At 39.4% G+C, this 24,959-nt stretch overlaps 1 protein-coding gene across 1 annotated transcript; it reads left to right on the top strand.

The window, feature by feature from the left end:
- Positions 1-1,975: 1,975 nt before the first annotated feature.
- LOC147620086 (uncharacterized) lies at positions 1,976-5,808 on the top strand. Its single transcript, XM_086772260.1, has one exon. The coding sequence runs from the start codon at positions 3,596-3,598 to the stop codon at positions 5,699-5,701; it is 2,106 nt and encodes a 701-aa protein (XP_086628386.1). The 5' UTR covers positions 1,976-3,595; the 3' UTR covers positions 5,702-5,808.
- Positions 5,809-24,959: the final 19,151 nt, after the last annotated feature.

Here is a 24,959-nt window from a genome sequence, read left to right as displayed (position 1 = left end):
TTTTATCTTATAAATATAACTTTCTTTTGTTCCCCAAAAAAAAGTGATACTAAAGGTGCCATTTCTTTTACTTGACAATGAGCTAATTTAAAATAGAAGTTCATATAAATATGATAAATGAGATGCAAAGCTTCACAAATTTTTTATTTCAAAATTGATTGTTTTTTTTGCTAGATTTAATTGTATCTTTCTATTAGTAGGAGATGACCTTACTCTTTTATAAGGTGGAATATTCTTTTGAAATAAGAGGAGGAATGTCCTTTGCACATTAGCTTTGTATGCTTGAGACGGAAAAGGAAAGTAAGTTGACTAGTCTAATAAAGGTGATTGGTTTATTGTGAGCCTTTAGCCGATCGTGAAAGGAAACAACACTTGGAAAGGCACGCTAAGTGACCAGTATAATGCCAAGTGTCAAAAGGAGATTCAAAGCTCATAACTTGGAACTAGCGGCATACATAATCTCCCATGTTTCTAAGGTGGAAGATGGTTGGAAATGCCATTTAAAACGGCAATGAGATGGGAACCTTTAGAATATAGTTTCTCTTTTGCAAGGTTTAATTTTTGTGTGATGTAGCTTGTCCTCCACCTCTGCCTTAAACAAGGCCCAAAAAAAAAAAGGGCCCCCGACAGGAGCCCCGGAATCTCTAGAGGTGGTCGTTGAGCTAACGTCTCTTGTTAATGGAGGAGAGGATTGCTTGTGTGTGTGTGAGAGAGAGAGAGAGAGAGAGAGAGAGAGATTAGATCATGATTAGGAGGTGGATTAAGATATTAATCAATTAAAATTTTGTTGAGTGGACTAGCGTGCACATAAAGGTGGCATCTAATCGCATGGGGTGGCATCATGTTTTCGCGGTGGAAACAACGGACGTATGCAAACATCACAACTTGGAATTTTGGAAGGGTTGTGTGTGTGCGCGCGCGTGTGCATGTGTGTGTGTGCGCGCACTGTTGTGCGCGTGTGCATGTGTGTGTGTTGATTGGGGTGAGGGATGCAAGCGTGCGTGAGGTTGCGTGTTGATTAAACGTATAAAAGCAAGCTGTCCAGAAAATTGGAAGGTGCTCACAGACTGGTTATTGAGCGAACAGGAATTTAAATTTAAATTGGAAGGTGCTCACAGACTGGTTATTGAGCGAACAGGAATTTAAATTTAAATTCTATCCGTTGACGTTGGCGGCAAAGATACGAGGTCGAAGGACGTGCACCGTGCATCATCAACACAGTAAAGTGCAAAAAACAGAACAGAAGAAAAAGCACATTTGATTTTGCACAAGCAAATATTTGAAAGGGCGCACCGACAGACTACAGTGGAGAGCTCAGAGGACAGCCCTCCCTTTTGGAGATTCGGCTCCAAATTTGGTGGGGAAATTGACTCTTGAGAACGATAGTCGGCCCTTCCCTGGCCGTTGATCATCGCTAAATTTGACAGCTATCGCCATCGTCCTGGCGGATTCTCCACCAAATCAAAAAGGGCCTTGCCGATTTCATTGTGGCCCCCATTTCTGATTAGCTGCCTCATTTTGCTGCTTCGCAGTTTGGGTCCCCGGACCATTTTGGTCCAAGGTCCAAATTTCAGAAGAAATAGAGCTTTAGCCTTTTGCTACAAATATCAATTTTTTCTTCCAATAAAGGTTGCTTGTATTAAGAAATTAGAAAAAGAAGTTACAGCATCTTAAAGCACAAATATCAAATTTTGATAATAGTACTAAATAAAAGCTTTAATACCACCACACCAAATCTAGCCTTTTGCAAGCGTTTCTCCTCCCGCATCTTAAAGCACAAATATCAAATTTTGATAATAGTACTAAATAAAAGCTTTAATACCACCACACCAAATCTAGCCTTTTGCAAGCGTTTCTCCTCCCCTATTTAAAAAATCTCCTTGGAGCAATTTATTAACCCATCTCATTGGAACACTTTAATAAGAGAATTCATCCAAGTCAAGGTTGCTTTTTGACGGGCGTCATGCCCTTTTTTTGCATTTCGGCCAAAAAATACTGCCATTTATTTTGAGTGATTGATTTTAAAAAAATATTTAAAAATGGCATTATTTCTACTAAACCCGTATTTTGAAGGGTGACCTAGCCTGTCAAAAATCATCCTATACAACTGCTTGAAAGGGTTGGTTAAGAAAATTGCCTATAGTAGCCCTTTGCAGTTGTCAACAGTGTATGGTCCATGATCCATCTCCCCTTAGTTTGTGAAGCTCGAGAAAGGGAGAGGGGGGTTCCTTTATAGGTAAAGAAAAAAGGTGATCCAAGAAGAAGTGAAGATTTTTGTCCCCATTTAACTAGATTTGAAGCTCTTGGAATTTGGGAGAGTGGTTGGCTATAATTTGCAAAGAGAGAAGCTTGGAGTTTGGAGAGATGAGCATTTTTGCCCATCTTTAACCGACAAGAAAAAGGGCAAGGAAAATTCTAGTGGTAGCTTTCGAGCCTCAATGTAATGATTTAGGGGGTTAAGGTTAATGTGGTCAAGGAAGGAACCTTTAAGGGGAAAGCTAAAAATCAAAGGAGGGCTAAGGTTGTCAAAGGTAAAGGGCAAAGATTAAAGCAAGAAATACCGTGCAATTGAGCCAAGCACACACGAGATTAGATGGGTAACGGGTTTGGTGTTGATGTTACATGGATTGGGCGTTGTGTGATGATTTTACTTTGTTGAGAAGTGGGGACTGCACGTATCAATATCCGTTACTTGATTTATCATGATAAAAATTGATATGATGAAAGGACACCTTTGGGGCTGGGGGGAGGCGGCCTCAAGTTGAGGGACGGAAAGGGGGGGAGGGTGAAAAATCTAATTAGTAAAATAACAATCTGCTTGGCTTGTACGCTCGCTTGCAGGAGCAGATTCGAGGCCTTTTGGTTGGTGCAGCCGTGCGATGGTCTACAGGGTACGCTACGGGACCCCAATATCATGCGTGCGTATCCTTGGCCGGACAAATGTGGCCTCGATGCCCGGGTCCCAACCTTTTTTATTCATTTTTAACTGCTTGCCGGTCGCCCGGTGGGCGTTACCGGATCACGAGGGGAAAGGCGCTTCGCAATCATTTCTGCTGGCGTCCTCTTTTCGTTCGGGCGGACAGACCGTCACTTTGCTTTTACATTTGGGCGCGGATCACCCTCCTTTGAAAAATACATCTCGGACGGACGTGGCCAGGAACAACTGGCCGGCCGCTTTGCGGACAGTGGGACGCATGGCGCCGCTAAAAAGCCTAGACCCCGTCACCCTGCCTTTGCTTTGAAGGTGCTCACACATTTTCTTTTAATCTGCTTTTTTGGCTTTTGCAGAGCAAGATGCCGGCCACTCTAGCTCTCCATATGAACAATTGTCGTATGTTGTCGAGAGGGCGGGGGTGAGGCCATTGTAACCCCATGTATAAAGGCCAGGCCCTCTCTTCAAATCCATGCAAACAAACACACACACACACACACACACACACACACACACACACCACCTTCTCTCCAGCTTCTCCTTAGCATGGCCCGAGCCCCTTTTGTGTTTGTGTAGCTCTGCGACCCATTTCCTCTCATTGCTAGCAGCTTTCTTCCTGTATTGCTTGTGCCCTCGCCCTCCATATTCATCCCGCATAGCAACATGAGGAACCCTGCATCTAGGACCTTGCAGCATTCAATCTTTGAGCCTCTGTATTCCCAAGAGATAGAGCTTCATTCCCAGCCCAAACAGCTGCAAGCTGCTTCTTGGTTTTCGCACAACCTCTCCCCCTCTTCTTCTTCATCTTCTTCGACTCCTTCAGCTTCAGTAGTGTGTTTTGCTGTGCCAAATGAACTATCACCTCCTATAGACGGTTGCATCAATACGAGGAGGGCACCTGTCTTCTTCAATGATTATGCGCCATCAATGCGTGGAGAGATGAACAGCCCCTTCTTCGGCAAGAAGGCCAAGAGTGAGCACGACTTGACCTCTGACCACATGATGCATGGTACGTACTCTTCCAGTGGTTCTCTTAGTGCTAATGGTAGCTCAGATGATGATGATGATGATGATGGAAGCGTAGCCAGCAAGCTACTGGCCTCCATTACCAAGAGCATTTCCAGCCCTTCATTGCTAGCATGTTGCAAAGAGTCAGCTAGGGAGACTCCTTACCAGAAGACTCTGAGGCTGAGAAGGATGAAGCTGCAGCATTGTGCCGAAGAGCTCGGCTCCGAGAGCTCTGACAGTTCATCCTGTTATGGTGGCCATAAGCTTGACATGAGTCCCTCTAGCCCTCCACCAATTACATTCTCTGAACCACATCAAAAGACCAAAATTAACCCAAGCTCTATGATAAGTGTACGGTCTGCGCCTAGTCTTAGTGTTAATTCCATGACCTCAAACCAGTCCAGCTACATCAAAGGGAGATCATTCCCTCCTCCTCTCTCCCACACCTTGCCTGCATCTGCCTCATCTGATTCCTTCTCCCTTTCCCTCCGCCCTCACCGCGAAGATGGCCGCTTTGTCCTCAAAGAAGTCAGGGTACCTTGCAGGCAATACCTCCACGCCAACCGCAAAGACGGTCGCCTCACCCTCCAACTCTTCACCAGAGATGATGAACATAGGGAAAATTTTGCTAGGCAACATCAGGAGAAAGCCTTTAAGGAGTACTACTCAAGAGAATTACAGGAAGAAGAGTATGTAGACACTATGCCCTTCTTTGAAGGGACAGGCAACACTATACAGGAAGCTGAAGAGGTAGAATCCAACAATACAGATAAGCAAGAGGTAGATTCTATTAACACAGAACATTCATTTGATGAAGGGGTGTTTATAATGGAAGAAAGCAAAGAGATTGTTGATGTAGGCATGGATGAATTTGAAGCTAGTATTGCAATTAGCAATGCCATACTCCACAGTTACAGCTTTGAGAAAGTGCAATGCCTTGCTGATAAAGGCTTGCTTGTAGCAACAATTGGAGGTGGTGGTGGTGGTGGTGGTGGTGATGATAATGATGATGATGATGAGAATGTCATCGCTAATGCTGTTGTTGCTTCAAGCTTGAAGAATTCTGATTCCAAGCTTACTATGCACAAAACCCAAATGTTATCCTCTCCTAAACTCTCAACTAATCCTTTATTATCAGGCTCTTTGAAGCAACTAACCCTTATACATCCTCCTGGGAAGAATGATGGGTTGCCATTAAGTCATCATGATATGAGCACCGTATCACAGTCAAAGGAAAACATTGTTTGGGAAGGAAACTTAATGCAGCTCTCAGCTGGTGGGAAGAGCTTACAAAGAGCCTATGGTGGTGGTGGTGTTCCATCTCCAACAATAGTGTTAGGAGAGATGAGTGCAAAGTGTCACATGGAAAAGGTCACTAAGCTAGTAGCTTCCTTTGGGTTACAGGCAGGCTGTGGTGGAAAATGGTGCCTAGGAACAGTTGGTGCTATTAATGGTGGAGTTAATGGCATTACTGTTGGAGTGAGTGCTATTAATGGTGGAGGTAACGGTAGGATTGATGGTGGATTAAATGATTTCAATGGTAGAGTTAGTATTGATTATGGCCATGAGCTGAGAGCCTTTGAAGGTGTTGCAAGGAGTTTACCATCTCCTTTCCGCTTTGATCTGCAGATACCTTCTTCTACTATCCAAACTGCCTTGCAAGGTAACGAATGGCTTCATACTCTCCATTGCAAGGAGCGCCTGTTTGATAGAAACCAGTTTAGCAAAGGCTTCATGAAGCTCCACTGTGTTGCCACTTGACCTTAACCGTAATTTGGCCAGCCCTTGTATTCATTCATATTAACTCACAAATTACTGACTTTCTTATACCGTATAGCAAAATTAATATCAGGTCAATTTTCAACTCATTTTGGTCTCTCTAAGTCTTCGCTGCCAGTTCAGTCTCAGCTGTGTTGAAATGGTTATAATCATGACAAGTAGAATTGTGCTTGCGTATGATAAGTGACCGATCACGTAGTATTAATCTTTTCTGCAATTACGTGGAGAGGAGAATCTACAACAATCTGCATCAATGATTAAATATTACTTGATTAATTGGGGAAAAAAAAAACAAGGCATCCTGGCATGGAGAAGAAAAATGGTGGGCGGTTGTTAAGCTTTCATGTTGCGAGGACTTTGTCAATCAATTCACGTGGAATATAGGAGGGTGAGGAGGGAGGTTTAAACTATATATATATATATATATATGTGTATATGTATGTATTTCATACACACAAATATATATATATATATATATATATATATATATATTTCATACACACAAATATATGTATATATATACTTATGAAAATATATATATGTGTGTGTGTGTGTGGGGTAACGCATGGCATGACGAAGGCAGGACGCTGGCTACAGCCCTGAAGTTGTGTGTGTTAGAAGAAGGCCGTATTACGTAACGCTAGTTGCTCTGCCGCAGAACCACTTGTTGTACCGCTGCCTACCCTCTATTACCTTCGGCCCTTGCTTGATTCGCAATCGCGCAAACGTGCTCAGTTGCACATGCAAACGTCAGAAGCTCGTTCCGTCCACCTTTTCACATTACTAATGCTTTTTTCGTCCAAAAAGAATTTATACATTTCCACCCAAATTTTAAAAAGTTCGGACAAACAATTATCACCCCTTTATTCCATAATCATCAGCTCTTCTCTATATTATCTCTTCTGTTATCTCATGGCATGAATTTGGTGGTTGGGAAAGAGGAGGAGGAGGTTTGAGGAGGTTGGGGAAACTTGGGATAAATTTTGAATTCTAGAAAGCCGGAGAAATGCGCGGAGCACGGAGCACGGGTAGCCAACTCGTCTCTTTAATCACATTGTTTGATTAGTGAGAGCTTGGCCATTCCCAATAAGGCTATAGAGGCCCCCCTCAATTGAAAGCATCACTTAAAATAAGTATAAAATACTACTCATTTAGTGGTATATGCATAGTTGCTTTTGGACGAGCATCACACTCGTTTTTGAGCATTTTGGTCGTAAGATACTTGCAAATTTTTAAAATGCCTGTAAAAAATTACACTAAAATACCAAAAAAAAACACCAAACCCATCATTTTTGAAGGGCAATGGTACTCTTCAAAAATCAAGCCTAGTGGTGTGGTCTCTATTTCTTTATGGTGGCCTCATGGTGGTGTGGTCTCTTTTTCTTTATGGGGAAATTCCTAGTCATTAGATTCCTCTCATTCAAAAGTCTAATTGCCATCATTTTCATTGAATTTCAAAATAAACAAGATCTATCAATTAACATGGTCTCAATAGAAATGTGTCTTTTGTGTTCCGATTAACGTTTTTAATTTGTAAACAGCTTTGCTACTTGAAAATCCATTTCCTTGATAAATACTCTTGTTCATAAAGTACAACAAATTTCGTTAATGTGCTCATGCCCTTTAATTTCTCTTTTTTAAGTTGGGTCTTTGGCATGTAAAATCACTTTTGAGTGTCATTTTAAGAAAGTCTACAATGTGACCATGCATGCATAAGAAATTATTTTTTATAAGGTCGGCTCATAGAAAAAGATGTATTTAAAATTAATCTTTAGTGCATTGATTTACAACAATGAAGGTGTTCAAAACTCATTCCATGTGTGTGTGTGTGTGTGCGCGCGCGCGCAAGCACACGCGCATGCACATGCATATGTGTGAGCCCTATGTGCACGTGCACATGTGAGTGAGTGTATGTGCATAAATAAGTATGATGCATGGGTACATGTTTGTATGCCTATATGTTTGTTATACATATGTATGCATGCATGCACACACTCATGTATGTATGTATATTTGTACGAATGTATACATGTATGCATGCACCTATGAGATTATGTAAGTATGAATGTATGCATGTGTGCATGTATGTATGTATGTATGCACAAAAATAATGGTGTGAATTTTTTGGTTGTTGCATGGGTTTCTTAGTTGAACACTCCCTATAACATTTGTAGAAAATATGGTGATCTTGTAATCCTAGGGGGAGCATAAATCTTGGTCTAGGAGTGTTTGTTCAAAGTTTTCCACCAAAAGGTCTTTGAAAGGGTACAAGGTTCAAAGGTTAGATAAGTCTAGAAGAAGGTGTCAAAAATAGGTAGTAATCTCCCAAGATGATATGTATGAATCACACAAAGAGAGTTGTGGGGAACTAGATAAAAATGTGGGAAAGAGACTCTTCTAGAGTTCTATAAATTGATCTAAGTTCTTTGCAATATTACAACACTACCTTTTGGAGTTAGCTTTTGGAGTTTACATGCTCTACACTTTTATTACTTTCTCATTAGTGTCCTAATAAAATTTAATATTTTTTAATCTCCTTCACCATGCTAGCACATATGGCAGATGTGTTTTGAGACATGGCATAGTCTATTCCACAAAGGATTGTCCATATAGCACAATGAATGTTGGGACGAAACCATACTAACTAGGGCTCACTACTTTGGGCATCATCCATTTAATCACGATAACTAGTAGAGAGTATATTTATACCTCTCAGCTCATATTCAGTGCTTTTGCTAACCATTCCAAAGAGGGGACTTGGGTGGTTTTATGGGGTCCTCCTCCATCAGCTGAGGGGGTAGTGGAGCCATCCATGGGCTCTCTCCTCCTTTGCTACTAAGGTGGCAAAGGGGTGCCAACTAGAGCACAGGGGGTATCCATGACGATGATTAGGTGGGGCTTCCGAGGGGTGGGGGCTTGTATGAAGAGCGACAACAAACTCCCACTCCACATCCAAAGAAAGTGTGGAAGATGAAAGGTTATATGTGGTCCAAAGGGACCCTTCCTATCCTCAACTCCCCCAAGATTATCAAGTTATCTCACAAGCAAAGATAGATGAAAGGTTATATATGGTCCTAAGGGACCCCTCCTATCTTCAACTCCCCCAAGCTTGCCAAGTAATCTCACAAGCAAAGATAGATGAAAGGTTATATATGGTCCTAAAAGGGACCCCTCATATCTTCGACTCCCCCAAGCTTATCAAGTAAATTCACAAACAAATGTAGATAAAAGGGCATATAGTCCAAAGGAATTCCTCCTATCTTTAACTCGCCCAAGCTTACCAAGTAATCTCACTTGCAAAGATAGTGTGGAAGATGAAAGGGTATATATAGTCCAAAGGGACCACTCCTACCTTCAAAACAACCCCCTAGCTTATTTTTTATGAAAGATTAGAGGGCTAGTTAGGCCAAGTGTGGACTTGTCTTAGTAGGCTAGAGCCTCCACAAGGCAAGCCCATGTGGATGTACATGCCTCTAGGGGTGCTAGCAACCCTTGCAAGCCCATGTGGATGTACATGCCTCTAGGGGTGCTAGCAGCCCTTGCATGGCTAGGCACAAATGGCACATTTGTTGGTGGCCATGGGCAACATGGGAACTATTGGTTTCAGAGCACCAATTCATGATCTCGGACCACTCCTCTCCATGCTTAATCAGAGGGGGGTGTTGGAGGCATAAATCTTACATGGGTATTGGGGATTACAAGATAGGAAAAGGGATGCCAAGTTGGATCTTAGTTTCCATCTAAATTTTCTTTTTCTTTTTTTTTTAAATAATTCTCACCCCTTTATTTTATAGTTATCATCTCATAGCATCGTAATTATTAGTGAGCTGGAGAAAAGTTGCAATTGGAAAATGAGGCTGATGGAGGCTTCCTCTTTCAATTGAAAGAATCAAAATATCTAACATGAACATTTGGAAACATTTGTATGTTTTTAGTAGGAATACCATTTACGCACTACAACAGAATGAGGGTTTAGCAGCGAAAATAGCAGCTCTTTTATAATTAGGAGGGTACGAAGGTGTCCGGCCCATTTCACTGCTAAAAAAGCTGCTATTTTCATTGCACAACAGGTTCGCTACTCACATCAACGTAAATAGCAACGATATTTTGCTATTTCGCTGCCAGCAGAGCAGCGAATATCACTGCTATTTTTTTTTTCTGAGTAGCAAAAGTACTGCATAGTAAAAAAAAAGCTAGGGCAGACTAGGGAGTCTGCCCACATGACTTCCCATTCTTCCCCAGCTCAACGAATATAGCTATTATTTTTGGTGCTGAGCAGCGAAAGTACTGCATAGTAAAAAAAAAAGCTCGAGCAGACTTGGGAGTCTACACAAGACTCCCCAGTCTACCCCAACTCTTTTTTTTAATGTAGACACAGTAAAACTAACACAACTTCATGTCCTACTACTCATCTTCATGGACATGTGTAATGTAAAACTTGACAAATAAGGATAATTGCAATTCATGATTTTAGAAATATCAAAATTCAATTACAATACTTGGCGAAATAACATGTGTATGATTCCAAAAGGCTCAAATATAAAATAAAGCGTAATGAAAATCTATGGAGCTAGGGACTCTATTGAGGGGTTCTACATCTCATACAGTTCGATTATTATTGTTCCTTGCAGCTCCACCCCCTTCTCTTCTCACATTTCCATTACTTCTTGCTTGGACATTTGCACCACCATTTCTAGTAACATGATCCCAAAACACAATAAAACTAACGCAAGTGAAAAAATCAGTTTTGGAAAAACAAAGAGGTTATGATTTTAGGAATATACTTACCATGCATGTCCCCCCGTAATAACAATATATCCTTCGTCTTGCACCCTTTCAAATAGATCTTTCAAACCCCATTATAATGCAAAATCATATTCATCTTGCGTAGGGGGGTGGTCCACTGCTTCAAGCTATAAATGAACATTACAATTATGTTGTTATTTAAGATAACTTTATTTAATTAAAAGATAAGATATAGTTTGAGGCTAATATATACTTACAAATATTGTTGGGTTATCGACTCCTCCTTCATGTGTAACATCGTGCCACAAGTTATTTGCCATCTATCCAAGAAGAAACATAAATCTTAAAACTCTTATGCATACTCCAATGCATGAGACTTATACATATGGCCTTATGTATAATGCATATGGCTATAGCTACCAGCATGCCTAGGTAGCTATTGGCATGCATTAGAAGCTACAAGCATGCCTAGGTAGCTATCGGCATACAGTGGAAGCTACCAGCATGTTTATTCACAAGTCTCAGGCTTATTCATAAGCCTCATGCATAAATCTTATGCATAAGCCTCATGCATAAAGCTTATGCATATGGCTAATGCATAAGTCTCATGCATGAGGCTAAGGCATATGGCCATTTCTTGAGAGAAGCATAGCTCTCTAAAGGCTATCCATAGAGCATGGAAAAAATAACAAACCCTAATCTTAAAAGCCTAAAACTTACAAACCCTATAACCTATAAAAGCATAAGAGAAGAAACGTACAAGAAAGAGATCTCTTACCTTGTGAGGCTTGTATGTGTTAAAAACCTACAAAATCAAACCAAATTAAGAAAAAAAAGTATTAATAGCGAACCCTAATCTTAAAAGCCCTAAAACTTACAAATCATATAAACATGTAAAAGCATGAAAGAAGAAACATACAAGAAAGAGATCTCTTGTGAGGCTTGTATGTGTTAAAAACCTACAAAATTAAACCAAGTTAAGAAAAAAAAGTATTAAGAAAAATTAAGATCTCTTACCATATAAAGCTTTAATGGAGAGCACTTAATTAGGAAAAAGGAAGAAGGAAAAATACTCGTAATGGTTAAGCTTCAATAAGAAGAAAAAAGTAAGAAAATAAAAACTTAAAAGAGAGGAAAGAGAAAGAAAATACTCATAAGAAATCTTTCATGGAAAGCTTGTTTGCATAAGAGATCAAGGAAAAGAGTAGACATACCTAGCTTAAGCTTGAGGAGGATAGGGTAGGAGACGTAGAAGTGATAGATAAGACATAAACCTACAAAAAAACTCAAGGTACAAGTTTATTGTATTCAAAAGATAAAAACTATGCCTGCGGGCCAAAAAAAGCAAGATATTTTTATAGTATAGCAGTGTTTTTTCGCTACTATATACGTTGTTGCGCATCGATATTTTGCTAAAAAAATCATTGTTGTGAGCAGCGAGAAAACGCTACGGAGCAGCAATAAATTGTTGCTCACAGCATCGTTAAAACCCCCGATATTTTCCTTCCAAAAACACTGCAAAAATGTTGCTGTGCTCCCAATGTGTTGTAGTGACTCACACTCTTCTTTTCTTACTTTAATTTAAATAATGATTGTTTTCTAATACTTACACTCTTCTTCTTCTTTATTTTGACTTCCCATGTTTACATATACAAATAGTGTCCCCCCCTGCCCTAGTTCTCTCTCTCTCTCTCTCTCTCTCTCTCTCTCTCTCTCTCTCTCTCTCTCTCTCTCTCTCTCTCTCTCACACACACACACACACACATGCATGCATGCGCGCGTGCATTCACATATGCAAATACTTGCACTAAAATAGTAAGGCCCCTAGAAACAAGCCTTCATTCAATTGGTTAGATGAAAACTACTTTAGACCACACTTTAGTTCATCTTTCTAGTAAATCAAACTTACGTCATTTTATGGTTTGTGTATGTCCATAAAAAAAGGAAAAATAATTATCACCCCTTTATAATTACCATCTCATCATCACATACATCACATAGTGTTCTAGAAAAACAAATATCACCCCTTTATTCTATAATCATCATCACATCATTATGATTAGTGAACTAGAAAAAAGTGACAATTACCAATGAGGCTTATGAAGGATTCCCTCAATAAAAAGCACCACTTTTTAAAAAAACACCTAAGTACATTTAGAGACATTTTGTACATTTCTGAGCAAGGAATAACATATAATTTTGTTTACATTGTTTAAAAGAGGATTTTTTAAGCAATGAATACCATTTAGTTTTATTTACATTGTTTAAAAGATATTTTTTTGCTAAGTTGTTGTTTTGCTAATACACACACTCTTCTTTTTCTGGACTTACCATGTTTATACGTACACACCCCTCCACACGCACACCCCTTCTTCTTCTTCTTCTTCTTCTTCTTCTTCTTCTTCTTCTTCTTCTTCTCTCTCTCTCTCTCTCTCTCTCTCTCTCTCTCTCTCTCTCTCACACACACACACACACACATACACACATGCATGTGTGGATGTATACACACACATATATACTTACACTATAATAGTAAGACACAATTAATATATATGAACCCTTCTTCCAAGCAAGTAAGCCCCTACTAGTAGTTAGCCTTTACTAGTCGTCTCAATCTCAACTAGCTAGATGAAAGCTGCCTTTGACCTTGAACCACCCTTCAGTTTAGCTCAATCTCAACTAGCTAGATGAAAGCTGCCTTTGACCTTGAACCACCCTTAAGTTTAGCTTTCTAGTGATTTACCTTATGGTTTTTATGATGCTATTTATATCCTATTGTGCCTAGTTTTGAGGGAATATCTTTATCAAACTCTCTTTCTACCTCAATAAAGAATATGATGTTTTATCATAATACAACCAATTTAGTGGTATTTTAATATTATACTTCTTGATGGTGATAAATTACTAGTCATTGGATTCTCCACATTCAAAAGTCTAATTGCCATCTTTGTCATTGAATTTCAAATTAAACAGATGTTTGGGTTCTCACACTGTATCAATACAAGAAAAGACTTGATTGCAATTTGAACATAGCTGCTTAAACCTAGGAAACTTTGTCATGTCTAACGTTTCTACTCCATTACTTCTATTATTTTTTATTTCCTTATCAACATTTTATTTTACAAACAGCTCTACTACCTAAAAATTTATTTCTTGATAAATACTCTTTTACATAAAATATAATAAATTTAGTTGAATGTAAGTACTCATTCCCTTAAATTTATCTTTTTAAGTCAAATCTTTGTCACCCTTGAGTGTCATTCTAAGAAAATGTATGATATTACCACATGCATGAGATTTTTTTTAAAATAAGGTCAACTTATAAGAATTGATGTATTTAAAATTAGTCTTTAGTGCATTGATTTATGATAAAGGTGCCAAAAATTTTAGTCTTTTGATGTATTTAAAATTAGTCTTTAGTGCATTGATTTACGATAAAGGTGCCAAAAATTAATTCCACATGTGTGTGTGCGCATGTGTGCATGCATGCGTGCATCCATGTGAGCTATGTATACGTGCACTTGTGAGTGCACATGCATACATAAGTATGTGCATGTATGGGTGCATGCTTTTATGTCTATATGTTTGTGCTTATATATCAATTATTCATGACAATGCATCCTATTGATGTAGAAAAGTTATGATAAAGATTATTCATTTTCTTGCAAGCTTGATTATGCATGGCATGAAAAGTGGAAAAAGTTAACTTATATCCTAGAACATAGAGAGAGAGAGAGAGAGAGAGTTTAGAAATATATAGGCAAATTAAAACATATATGTAAGTAAAAATCTATATGTTAAATATAGTAGAGACAATTATTTAAGTCTAAAAACACTCATAATAAGTATTATTGAGTAGTGTGTTTGTGTGTGCTTGCACACACAAACACACCTGCATTGAGTAGTGTGTTTGTGTGTGCTTGCACACCTGCATTGTTTTAAGTGTAAAATGACTTAAAATAAAAAGATTTATGTGTGTATTATTGAGTAGCATGTGGTTGTATAGGCTCAAAAGAATACGGAGGAGAAGATGACTTTGAGCTTCTTGCAAGGAAACACACACACACGAGTAGACAACACACAAAAGAGAGATAGATGGCTGAATTTTCTTCTATTCTCTTCTCTTATCTACAACCATAAACTAAAGACACAAGAGTACATACAATAAGGTAAAGTACTCTCCCTCTACAACATACAAGGGTCGGTCCATAGTGTGAACCCAACTACATGAGCTGGCATTATAACTATGCCATAACTCTAGTACACCAAAGTTTCTATGTCACATAGCCTAAAAAATAGTGGCAGCATGTTGCCCATAATCTCACCAACCTGGCCAATGGCATAAGTGCGGAAGCTATCACCCAAGCGGGTCATCAATGTCCATAGCATTAGTTGAGCTTGATACCTCAACACTCCTCCTTGAGCTCAACTCCACACACTCCACTCTAAGTAAGCTCTTAAACTTGCAAAGATAAATCTTTGTGCCCAATGCCTTCGTGAAGATGTCAGCCATCTAATCCTCTAACCTTCTCTCTCACAAAATGATAATGCACCTCAATGTGCTTTGTCAAGTTGGCATGATAGACTAGGTGATTGGCTAGTTGTTTGTTACTCATATTGTCACAATAAATGATAACGGACCTATCCATAGGCTTACCTATATCACAAAGCAACTTTTGAAACCAAGCTACCTCACAAGCTACCATAGTAGTGCCCCTTATACCTTACCTCTTTACTCTCAAAAAGGCACAACTATCAACTACCATAGTAGTGTCCCTTATACTCTACCTCTATACTCTCAGCAAGGCACAAATGTCAAATATTTCTTGCTACTCCAACTCATAACATCACTCCCAAAAGAAAACATAAAGTTTTTATATTTCTTGTCTAACAATCAGCATATCTGTATACCCATGTAGCTGTATATCTCTTCCAACCTCATAGAAAAGTCCATAATCAATAGTGGACTTTATGTACCTAAGAATTTGTCTAACCACATCCAAGTGTGGCTTTCTCAGGGCCCATATAAACTTACTTGCAAGTCTTACATCATAGCTCAAATCTAGCCTAGTAATGGTCATGTAGATCAAGCTACCCACTATGTGCCTATATATAGTGGTTTCCACCAACGCTTACATGTATCTATGCAAAATGATTAGTGTTTTGTTCTAATGGCACTAGAATAGGCTAATAGCCTATTATACATGGACAACATGTCCAAGCCATACTCCCTCTGTAATAACATGCCATCAAGTGATCCCACCACCTCTATACCAAGAAAATACCACAACTCACCCAAATCTTTCATCTTAAACTTTTGCTTCAAAATCATCTTGACATCATGCATTGCATCACTATCGCCAGTGTGATAATCAAGTCATCTACATAAATAACTAATAGCATAATCCCTCTATCTGTCTTTTTCACATTGTGAAATATATGCATTGGATATCTAAAATCCAATGGTAATAAGATAGTCCTTGATCTTGTTTGACCATGCCCTCTAGGTGCCTACTCTTCAAGCCATACAAGGCTTTGCATAACCTACACATAAAATCTAGATGTACATCACTCTCATAACCTAGTGGCTACATGAGGTGAACTTCTTCTTGCAAATCAACATGTAAGAATGCATTCTTTGTGTCCATCAAATGTAAGGACCAACCCTTCGCTTCTGCAGCCATAGCAATGCCTCTCTCACAATTTCCATTCTTATAGCCGGGCTAAATGTCTCCTCATAATCAATGCCACATGTTTGTGCATAACCTTTGCCAATCAATCTTTCCTTTTACATGTTCACAGATCCATCTAATTCATACTCAACCTTCCATCTAGCAAAAGATAGGCTTCTATTACATGTGGATAAGAGATGGTGAAGAAGTTGATGGTTCTAGAGAGGTGTGGGTGGTCAAGATTTGGTGTGGTGATAGACCAATCCATAAGCTTCAAGGCTCACTGTGGAGATAGATTTTAGTTGGCCCTTGATGTAGGAATCTTATCAAGGCTACATGTGGTGTAGCATTGGCATAGAAATTTGAAGTGTGAGGTCTCATAGGCTTCTATTAATATGTCAAAGCACCTTACAGTGCAAGCGGGTAGACTTCGTCCTCACACATAAAGATTAGGTGGTGAAAATGTTGTCGGTTCTAGAGAGGTGTGGGTGGTCAAGAGTTGGTGTGGTGATAGACCAATCCATAGGCTTCAGAGCTCGCCATGGAGATAGATTTTGGTTGGCCCTTGAGAGGTAGGAATCTTATCAAGGCTACATGTGGTGTAGCATTGGCATAGAAATTCTTGATGTGTGAGGTCTCATCTCAAGGGTTGTGAGCCCCATCTCCATGGTTATGAGTGCCCATACAAGGAAAGAGGGCTCGTGGCTTTTCACTTTGAAAATTCATGCACCAACACCATCTTGATTTGATTAGCTATGACTGATGGTGGTTCAAAAATCTTAGGGGTGGCAATGTATGGTTCCTAAATCTCATGGTAGTATTAGAGACATTGGACTATGTGTTGGTTGTTGCATGAGGTTTTTATTGTGATAGTGAAGATAGTTGAAGAAGAGGAAAATGAAGATTTAAATGAGCTATTATCTTGAAGATCTAGGAGGTTTTTGCATAATTAGAGGGAATCTAGGCAATGGGTCATACCATGGACCAGGATCTCACCTACCAAGGCCCCCCATCCAAATATGTACATGGATGGCTAATGATAATGAGGCTTGGTGAAAGTGTGAGCTATTGTGAGTGCCTATTTACATAAGATGTGTTATGCAAGATGTTCTTGTGAATTATAAATCACTTGGTGATATTTACAGGTGTCATGGCTATGTGGGTTGAAGTTGTGCCCAACTATGTTCTCCTCAATGTAATAGCTCCAACTCTTCTTCTACTTTCTTTGACTCTTATGTCTACTTTCCCTTTTATCCTACTTTTAGGGGATTCAAGGTCATGAATCCTTTACTACACCCCTCTTGAGAGGATAAGAGTTTTGTATCGACCTTAACATGTGATACAGGGTTTAAAACTTTGTCGAAGTTGGTCCATGCATTGCAGTGGCCCTTACTAACTTGTGGAGTCAAAAATGTCATCGGCATCATAGGTGGTGGTGCTGAAGGGCTTGAGAGAAATTCATTGGCCCATCCTTGATGTTGGTGAATCACTTCTAGAACCTGATATATCTGGACAAGGTGATTACACACACTGGCTTGCTGCTGAGAAAAAAGATCATGGTGTAAACTTTAATCTGTTTTGGCAAAATTGGGTCCTTCATTAAGGTTGAAGATAAACAATTCTTTGTGAGTCCACTTGTCCTTTGGCACTATTTTAAGGATGAGGATGAGTATAAAGAAGTGGTAAATGGCTACTACAGAGGTGGTGGCCGGGTCATCACGTGAGCCTTGGTGTAGTAAAGGTTGTTGAAATTCTTCATATGAAGTGGCTACTATGGTTGGTTGTGAACCTTGTTGCAGTAAAGGTCATTGGAATTGTACGGGGACCATCTTTCCTTGATGGACACAAACATAGGGTTGATGCAAATTCCCTAAGCATGCATGTGTGTATTGTTCCCACACATCTCAAGATTGTTTACTTGCCACCACCTCTCTTGCACATTCTTGATTATCGGCCTTCCACTTAGCAAACATCTTTTTCATGTATTGACTTACCAAGTGGACTTTAATCGTGTCAAAGGGTCAAGAGTCTTGAGATAGGTGCCCTGAGAGATGAGGTCCCATGGATGAGGGCTGCTACTCATGGGTGCTCATTGGATGGGAAAGGACATTCTTGGGTCCTTTCATCATATTCAATGATGGCAATAGCACCACCTCTTCCTCTGTGGTTTGGCAATACACCACCTCATTGAGGTTGGGTCGTCCCTCATAGAACAATTTGATGATGATCAGGGGCTCATGGACCTCGGTGATGATGCAACTAAGGTGAGGAGAAATTTTGGAACATGACTTTTGAATGTGGGTGTAGCCCGGTAGCCTCATTAATGATGATGCATAAGGATTGCCAAGAGCTTTTTGGTTGGGATGTTGGTTTTGAAAGGCAAAGTGATTAGTGGGGTGGCATTTGGGTCTCCTTAGATGATGATGCATGTAAGGACAGGCAGCAGGAGGGTTTTGGGTGGGATGTTGGTTTGGAAAGGCAAAGCGATTGGTGGGTTGGCATATTGGTCTCCCTATGTTATCTTTGGGTCCTTATCCTTTGGATCTTCTTTCTCATCTATGCTATTAGAAGAGCCTAGTTTGTTGCCTTTTGGATCTTCATTCCTTGAAGGCTTGTCCTTATCCTTCTTATCATCATATGAGGAGTCTTCAAGATCTTCACATTTATGGATATTGAAAAAGACATAGACCTCCCATGCCTCATCATTGGAGAGTCCTTATGAGTATGCCACATGAATGGCTTGAATGGTGGAACCTCAAGTTTGGCATGCTAGAGGTATTATAGTCGAAGGTTTCCATGTGGCATAGCTAGTGGTAGGTCGACTTCACTCCTTGGCAAACTGCTCGGGAACAAACAAGGTTCATGACTACCAAGAGTGGATCAAATATTTCTTGATAGGGTGATTGAGGCTATGGGGTTGTCATGAGTTTGAAAAAGTGGTTTTCCTCTGTAAAAAAGTGTAAAGTTAATGAACAAGTGGGAACCATGTTGTGAGGTTGGACATGACTAGTTAAGATTTAATGGAGTAGAGAAGGGTGGTGTCCAAGAAGGAGATCTGATGAAATAAAGTAAGAAGGAGATTTGATGAAGTAAAGGAGGGTGATGTGTAGAAGGAGATGGATTGGTCATAGAAGAAGAGAGTGGGGAGGTTCAGTTGTTGTTGGGAGGTGTTGATGTGGTCAAGGATGGTGGAGAAGGTGGGGGGGAGGTTGGTTTAAATAAAAATCAAGTAGATAGAAAGGGTGAGAGTATCTATGGGGGACCAATAATCTATTAGCAAGGTGTGGAGAGGTTAGTTAGCCAAGAGAGAAGCATATCTAGCTTCTTTTTATCTGGGGGAACCGATAATGTACTGGCAAGGTGTTGAGAGGTCGTTCGCCATATCCAACTTCTCAAGAGAGAAGCATATCCAACTTCTTTTTGTCACATCCTTCCAAGGGGGTATCATGTCAGGCAACGGCTTCCAATTTATGAATTTCTTTATGTGATGATGTTTTTTGTGTGTTGGAGGAGCTCTTAGTAATGAGCCTTATCTCCAGCCATCCACTTGGCCATGATTTGGTTATACTCATTGTGGAATTTTGTTGGGGGCCTTTGTTGCTACCTCTTTGGTTTGCCTCTTCTGACATGGATCCACTTCTAGGAAAATAGAGAAAATAGAAACTTGCAAGAAAATTGATTATTCCACCCAACTAACTCATCAAAGACCACAAATTCAACATACTCAAGAATTGAATAAATAACAAATAAAATAATTAGCTCAAGATAGTGACTCAACATTGGGTGAAATCATCCCCCCTCATGTGTGTGGCCTCTCCCCACACATGAGTATTTACATAATTCTTTCATTCCATTTAGCAACCAATGGGCAAGCAAGTCCCATCTTCCTCAACTAAATCCTTCAGACTTGTCTACACACAACCCATGGGCACTCAAAAGCTCAACTTGCCCATCCTTTAAACCAAAGGAGCCTCGTCCTCCATGATGCTCCACACACTGCCCCTCGACTTCGTTCATTGAACCAAGGGGCAGTGCTATAAATGTCAGAGCTTATCCAACCACTCAAGGGTAAGGTCACAGCTTGCGTGGTACCTTCACAAGCTCCACAGCAAATAGTAGTTCACAAATAGTATCCAAACAAGTATTAAGCATGTTCAAGTAACCATGCATCATGCCTGCATCACGAAACAAGATAAACCATCGTCGCAAGCATCTAATGAGACACTCTCAGTTCTCTATCAAATCTTTAATGTGTTTCCCAATCTAATAATCTCTATCCAAGTCTTCTCGGTTGTAACAACAATATGATTTTCTAGTTTTATTCTTTCCTTATCTCTCTAGGTTCCTATCAGACATTTGAGTTTTTTCTTTATTCCATTCTTTTTTAAATTTGGTTCCTCATAGACTTTTCCACCCTTATTCATTAACTAATCTTTAATCCGGTTTCTAAGAAGATAAATTCCATTAGTAGGTGCATTCTCTCTCTATTTAATGACTAGGCCTTTGCCAATTTTAGGGTCATATCCACATGGCTTCTTTATCATAATTTGTTAGGAATTCTAATATGGAATAATTGCATTATTTTACTAACTCTTCTAAATATTTCTATGGGCATAATGTATGGGTTGACATGCACAATTGTGCGTTTGACTTACACCTTTTTAGGCGTACTTAAACCTCGTCTTTCTAGGCTTAGCCTCTTCTTTCAAAAAATTTACCACTAAGTCTAAGGCTAGATTTAGAGTTTCTTCTGAGCTAAAATTAGCACTTAACAACTAGGGTAAAAGACTTTAAAAATCTAGTTGGAATGGGAATAGCATCCATCTTATGTGCATTTTTTATGGTGCATAATTAGAGGATATGATCCCACAAAAAAAAAAATCTTGTAAATACATCCTATTTATTTATTCTTAGTCTAAATTTAATGAACAAAATAACCTATGGTCTTAGTTCAACAAAAATCAAAACTATTTGTAAAAGGGGGATAAAACCTCAGAGGATTCACAAGCCATATCTTATGGTATCATGTGAGTGTAAGGGAGGGGGTTTTGGAAGGGTGATCTAAAGGTTTATAAGTAAGGGGGTGATTGGGATTTATGGTGGGGGGGAGGGGGGAGGGAGGTAGGTAGGTAGGGAGTAGGGGAGAATGAAAGTAGAGGTTTCGTTTCTTCTTGTAGTTTACAATATGTGATCTAGTGGTGCATTTTAAAACTTTGATTAGTTTACTAATTTTTTAAGTTAACCATACATGGAACAAATTTTGGAGAGTACATGTAGGTCTTTGTGTTTCTAGCACTTACATCCATGTCTACTTACATGGGCTATAACTTGTCACATGTATAACATCAATATCTGTTATTTGATTTTTAAACAGGGATACTTGAATTTCATAATTGGGACTCATATGCTTAGAAAGGGGTATAGTTTATTTTTTAGAGAAACTTAAACAGGGGGTTGTTATGAGTTCCATGCACGCAGGTGAAGTCCCCTTTCTATGGAAAGTGAATTCCTCACGGGGATAACACTAGTTTAAGTTCACATTTTTAATGCACTTAGAAACTCCAATTTTGATACCCAAAATAATTACCCTTTATGGCTTCAATGATTCCAAACACCTAAGATTATTTTTCCCTATCCAAGTCAAAATTAAGGTATACCCATTTACAAGTATACTTCCAAGGCTTCCTAGTAAGATTGTCAAAACATAGTCTATGATTTTTATCCTAAGGTTTACTATAGTAAATAATTACAGGCAGCATAAATGATAAAAACAAATCATATGCAAAGGTTTGGTCAAAGGCTTATCCTTATTCTATGAGTGGTTGTTTAAAGGTTACTGCAAGGTTAATCTATATAAATTAGCCTATTTAATGGTTTCTAAGGGCATATGGTAAATTATGTACTTGACCAAGTTTAATTATTTAAAAACTTAGATGATTTGCTTACTTGTAAAAGTGAAACAAAATGATGTTGATACACTACAATAGATGTAGAGGACCCTCCAAAGCCTCCAAAAAAACTCACTTCCTTATGGCCTTGGAATCAGTGCCCCCACAAGCTTTAATGTGAAATAGATAGCTACTTTAACCAGTTTTTCTAGTACAATAACATGTAAGGGTACTAGAGGTGTACTAGGGAGGCGTGGAGATTTAAAGAAAATGGGACCCCTTTTTATATATGATAGCCCCTTCACATGCATGATATAACCCTATTTGGTATAACCTCCATCTGGTTAGTTAAAGTCACATATACTTAAGTAAGAGGGGGCTTTACTAATACATGCACTAGTCTAAGGTGTCTCTACCAAAATGAACTCAAGTAACTCAATTCTATCTAAGGGAAAGTGAGCCCAACTTTAGCAAACCACTAGCTCTCCAAAACCATGCACTAGTCTAAGGTGTCTCTAAGGGGGCTTTACTAATACATGCACTAGTCTAAGGTGTCTCTACCAAAATGAACTCAAGTAACTCAATTCTATCTAAGGGCAAGTGAGCCCAACTTTAGCAAACCACTAGCTCTCCAAAACCATCAACCCATTTCCACTTACCACTCAAGCAAAACCATGTATGTAAGACCACTTAACACATTCCACATACCACTTGCATTGGTCAAACCCATGGTATTCTAACCTTTTTCCCTTAAACTATAGTCTAATTAATTTATTTATCCAAGGGCACACACCAAAGCTAGGTCGATTTTAATTTATTTTTGCTAAGTAGTACTATCAACATTTTGGCCCATGCCACTAGCCCTAGGGTCAAACCCATGTGCCAGACTCATTTTTTGCCAAAAATCCTTTATTTAATAATTTATTTTTATACATGTAAGAGGGATTTTACATTTCCCTTATAGTATATATATACTCTTATCTCTTGATATTATTATAGAAAAGAGAAGGATATAGAAAAAAAGAGGGATTTTACATTTCCCTTATAGTATATATATACTCTTATCTCTTGATATTATTATTATAGAAAAGAGAAGGATATAGAAGAAAATTCAGCCATGCATTTCTCTTATGTGTGTATGTTTGCTTTTGCAACAAGCTCAAGCTCATCCTCTCCTCCACATTCTTCTCATGGTGAGATATGCAAAAAATAGAAAAACCAAGGTATGTGAAAATAGGGGATGATACTCTACACCCTATTGCACATGCTGGTTAGTGCCATTGTCTATTCTGGATGGCAAAATTAAGTACCTAACATATGTACTTCATGTTCCTAATATTACAAAAAACCTTGTTTTTATTGGACAAATGGTTGAGCAAGGTCTGCAAAACAAGTGAGGTTCAATCCTCAAGGATGCTTGGGTAGCTTGATCTACATAACCATTGAAAAGATACAGGGGAGAAGAGAGCTTGAGCTCTTGCAACAAGCACACACACACACACTCACAAAACCCTAAAAGAGAACACACAAGGTGAGAGGCTGAAAATCTTCTTCTTCTTCACACAACACTCAACACACCATATACAAAGATAAGAGTACACACCATATGAAAAGGTACTCAACCAAATACATACTAGCGTTCTCTATAGTGTGAACCCAACTAAATGAGCTGGCGCTATAACTATGCCAGTCTCTAGAATAGCTATCACACAGCCTGTCATCCCACTGGCCGCTTTCACCCATGATCTCACCAACCATGCCAGTGGTGTAAGTGTGGGGCCTATCCCCCAGGTGGGTCATCAGTGTCCACCGCCTCACTAGATGAGCTCGATATCTCAACACTCCCCCTCGAGCTCAACTCCATCTCATGTACACCAAGCAAAGCCCTGAATCTGCGAAGCTTCTCTATACCCAATGCTTTGGTGAAGATGTCAGCGACCTGATCCTATGTGCTGACATAAACAAGGTCAACATCTCCTGCCAAAACCTTCTCTCTGACAAAATGGTAGTGGACCTCTATATGCTTCGTGCGAGCATGAAAAACTGGGTTCCTGGCCAATTGTATACTGCTAATGTTGTCACAGAAAATGACAACTTGTCTATCCACCACTGATAGACCCAAATCTGCAAGTAACTTTCTCAACCAAGCTACCTCACATGCTGCCATAGCAGCACCTCTGTACTCGGCCTCTGTAGTAGTAGTACTAGATAGAGCAACCGTAGGCTGCTTCTTGTTGCTCCAAGTCACAGGAGCACTCCCCAAAGAAAACATGAAGCCACTAGTGGATCTTCTATCTGAGATACTACCAGCCCAATCAGCATCTGTGTACCCATGTACACAGATCTTTGTCCCAGTTTCATAAAATAGTCCACAATGCAAAGTAGAACTCACATACCTCAGTATGCATCTCAATGCATCCAAATGCAGCTTCCGAGGAACCTGCATAAACTGACTACTCACCAACCCAACAACATAGCTCAAATCTGGCCTCATGTAGATCAAGCTTCCTACTATGCGCCTATACATAGTAGGATCCTCCAAAATCTCTCTTGAATCTGCACTCAACTTGCCATTCTGATCCAATGGCACTGAGATAGGCTTACAGCCTGTCATACCATACTTGGACAACATGTCCAAGCCATACTATCTCTGCAGTAATCCAATACCATGTGGTGACCTAATCACCTCAATTCCTAAGAAATATCTGAGCTCCCCCAGATCCTTCATCTCAAACTTCTGTCTAAGCAAGATCTTTACATCAAAGATCTCTACATCATGGTCCCCCGTAATGATCAAGTCATCTACATAGATGACAACAAGCACAACCCCTCTATCACTGTCTCACATACAGCAAGAAATCTGCATTGGAAAGCTAATAGTGACAAGATATTCAAAAATCTTGTCAGACCATGATCTTGGTGTTTGTTTTAAGC

The sequence above is a fragment of the Cibotium barometz genome, chromosome 32 (genome assembly GCF_041138505.1).
Source record: "Cibotium barometz isolate CiBa-2024 chromosome 32, ASM4113850v1, whole genome shotgun sequence".
Lineage (NCBI taxonomy): Eukaryota > Viridiplantae > Streptophyta > Polypodiopsida > Cyatheales > Cibotiaceae > Cibotium > Cibotium barometz.
Note: the sequence above shows the minus strand (reverse complement) of the source record. Positions and strands in the feature narration are given on the sequence as shown.

Coding starts and splice junctions, on each gene's coding strand:
- LOC147620086 (XM_086772260.1), top strand. CDS start 3,596: ATGAGGAACCCTGCATCTAGGACCTTGCAGCATTCAATCTTTGAGCCT.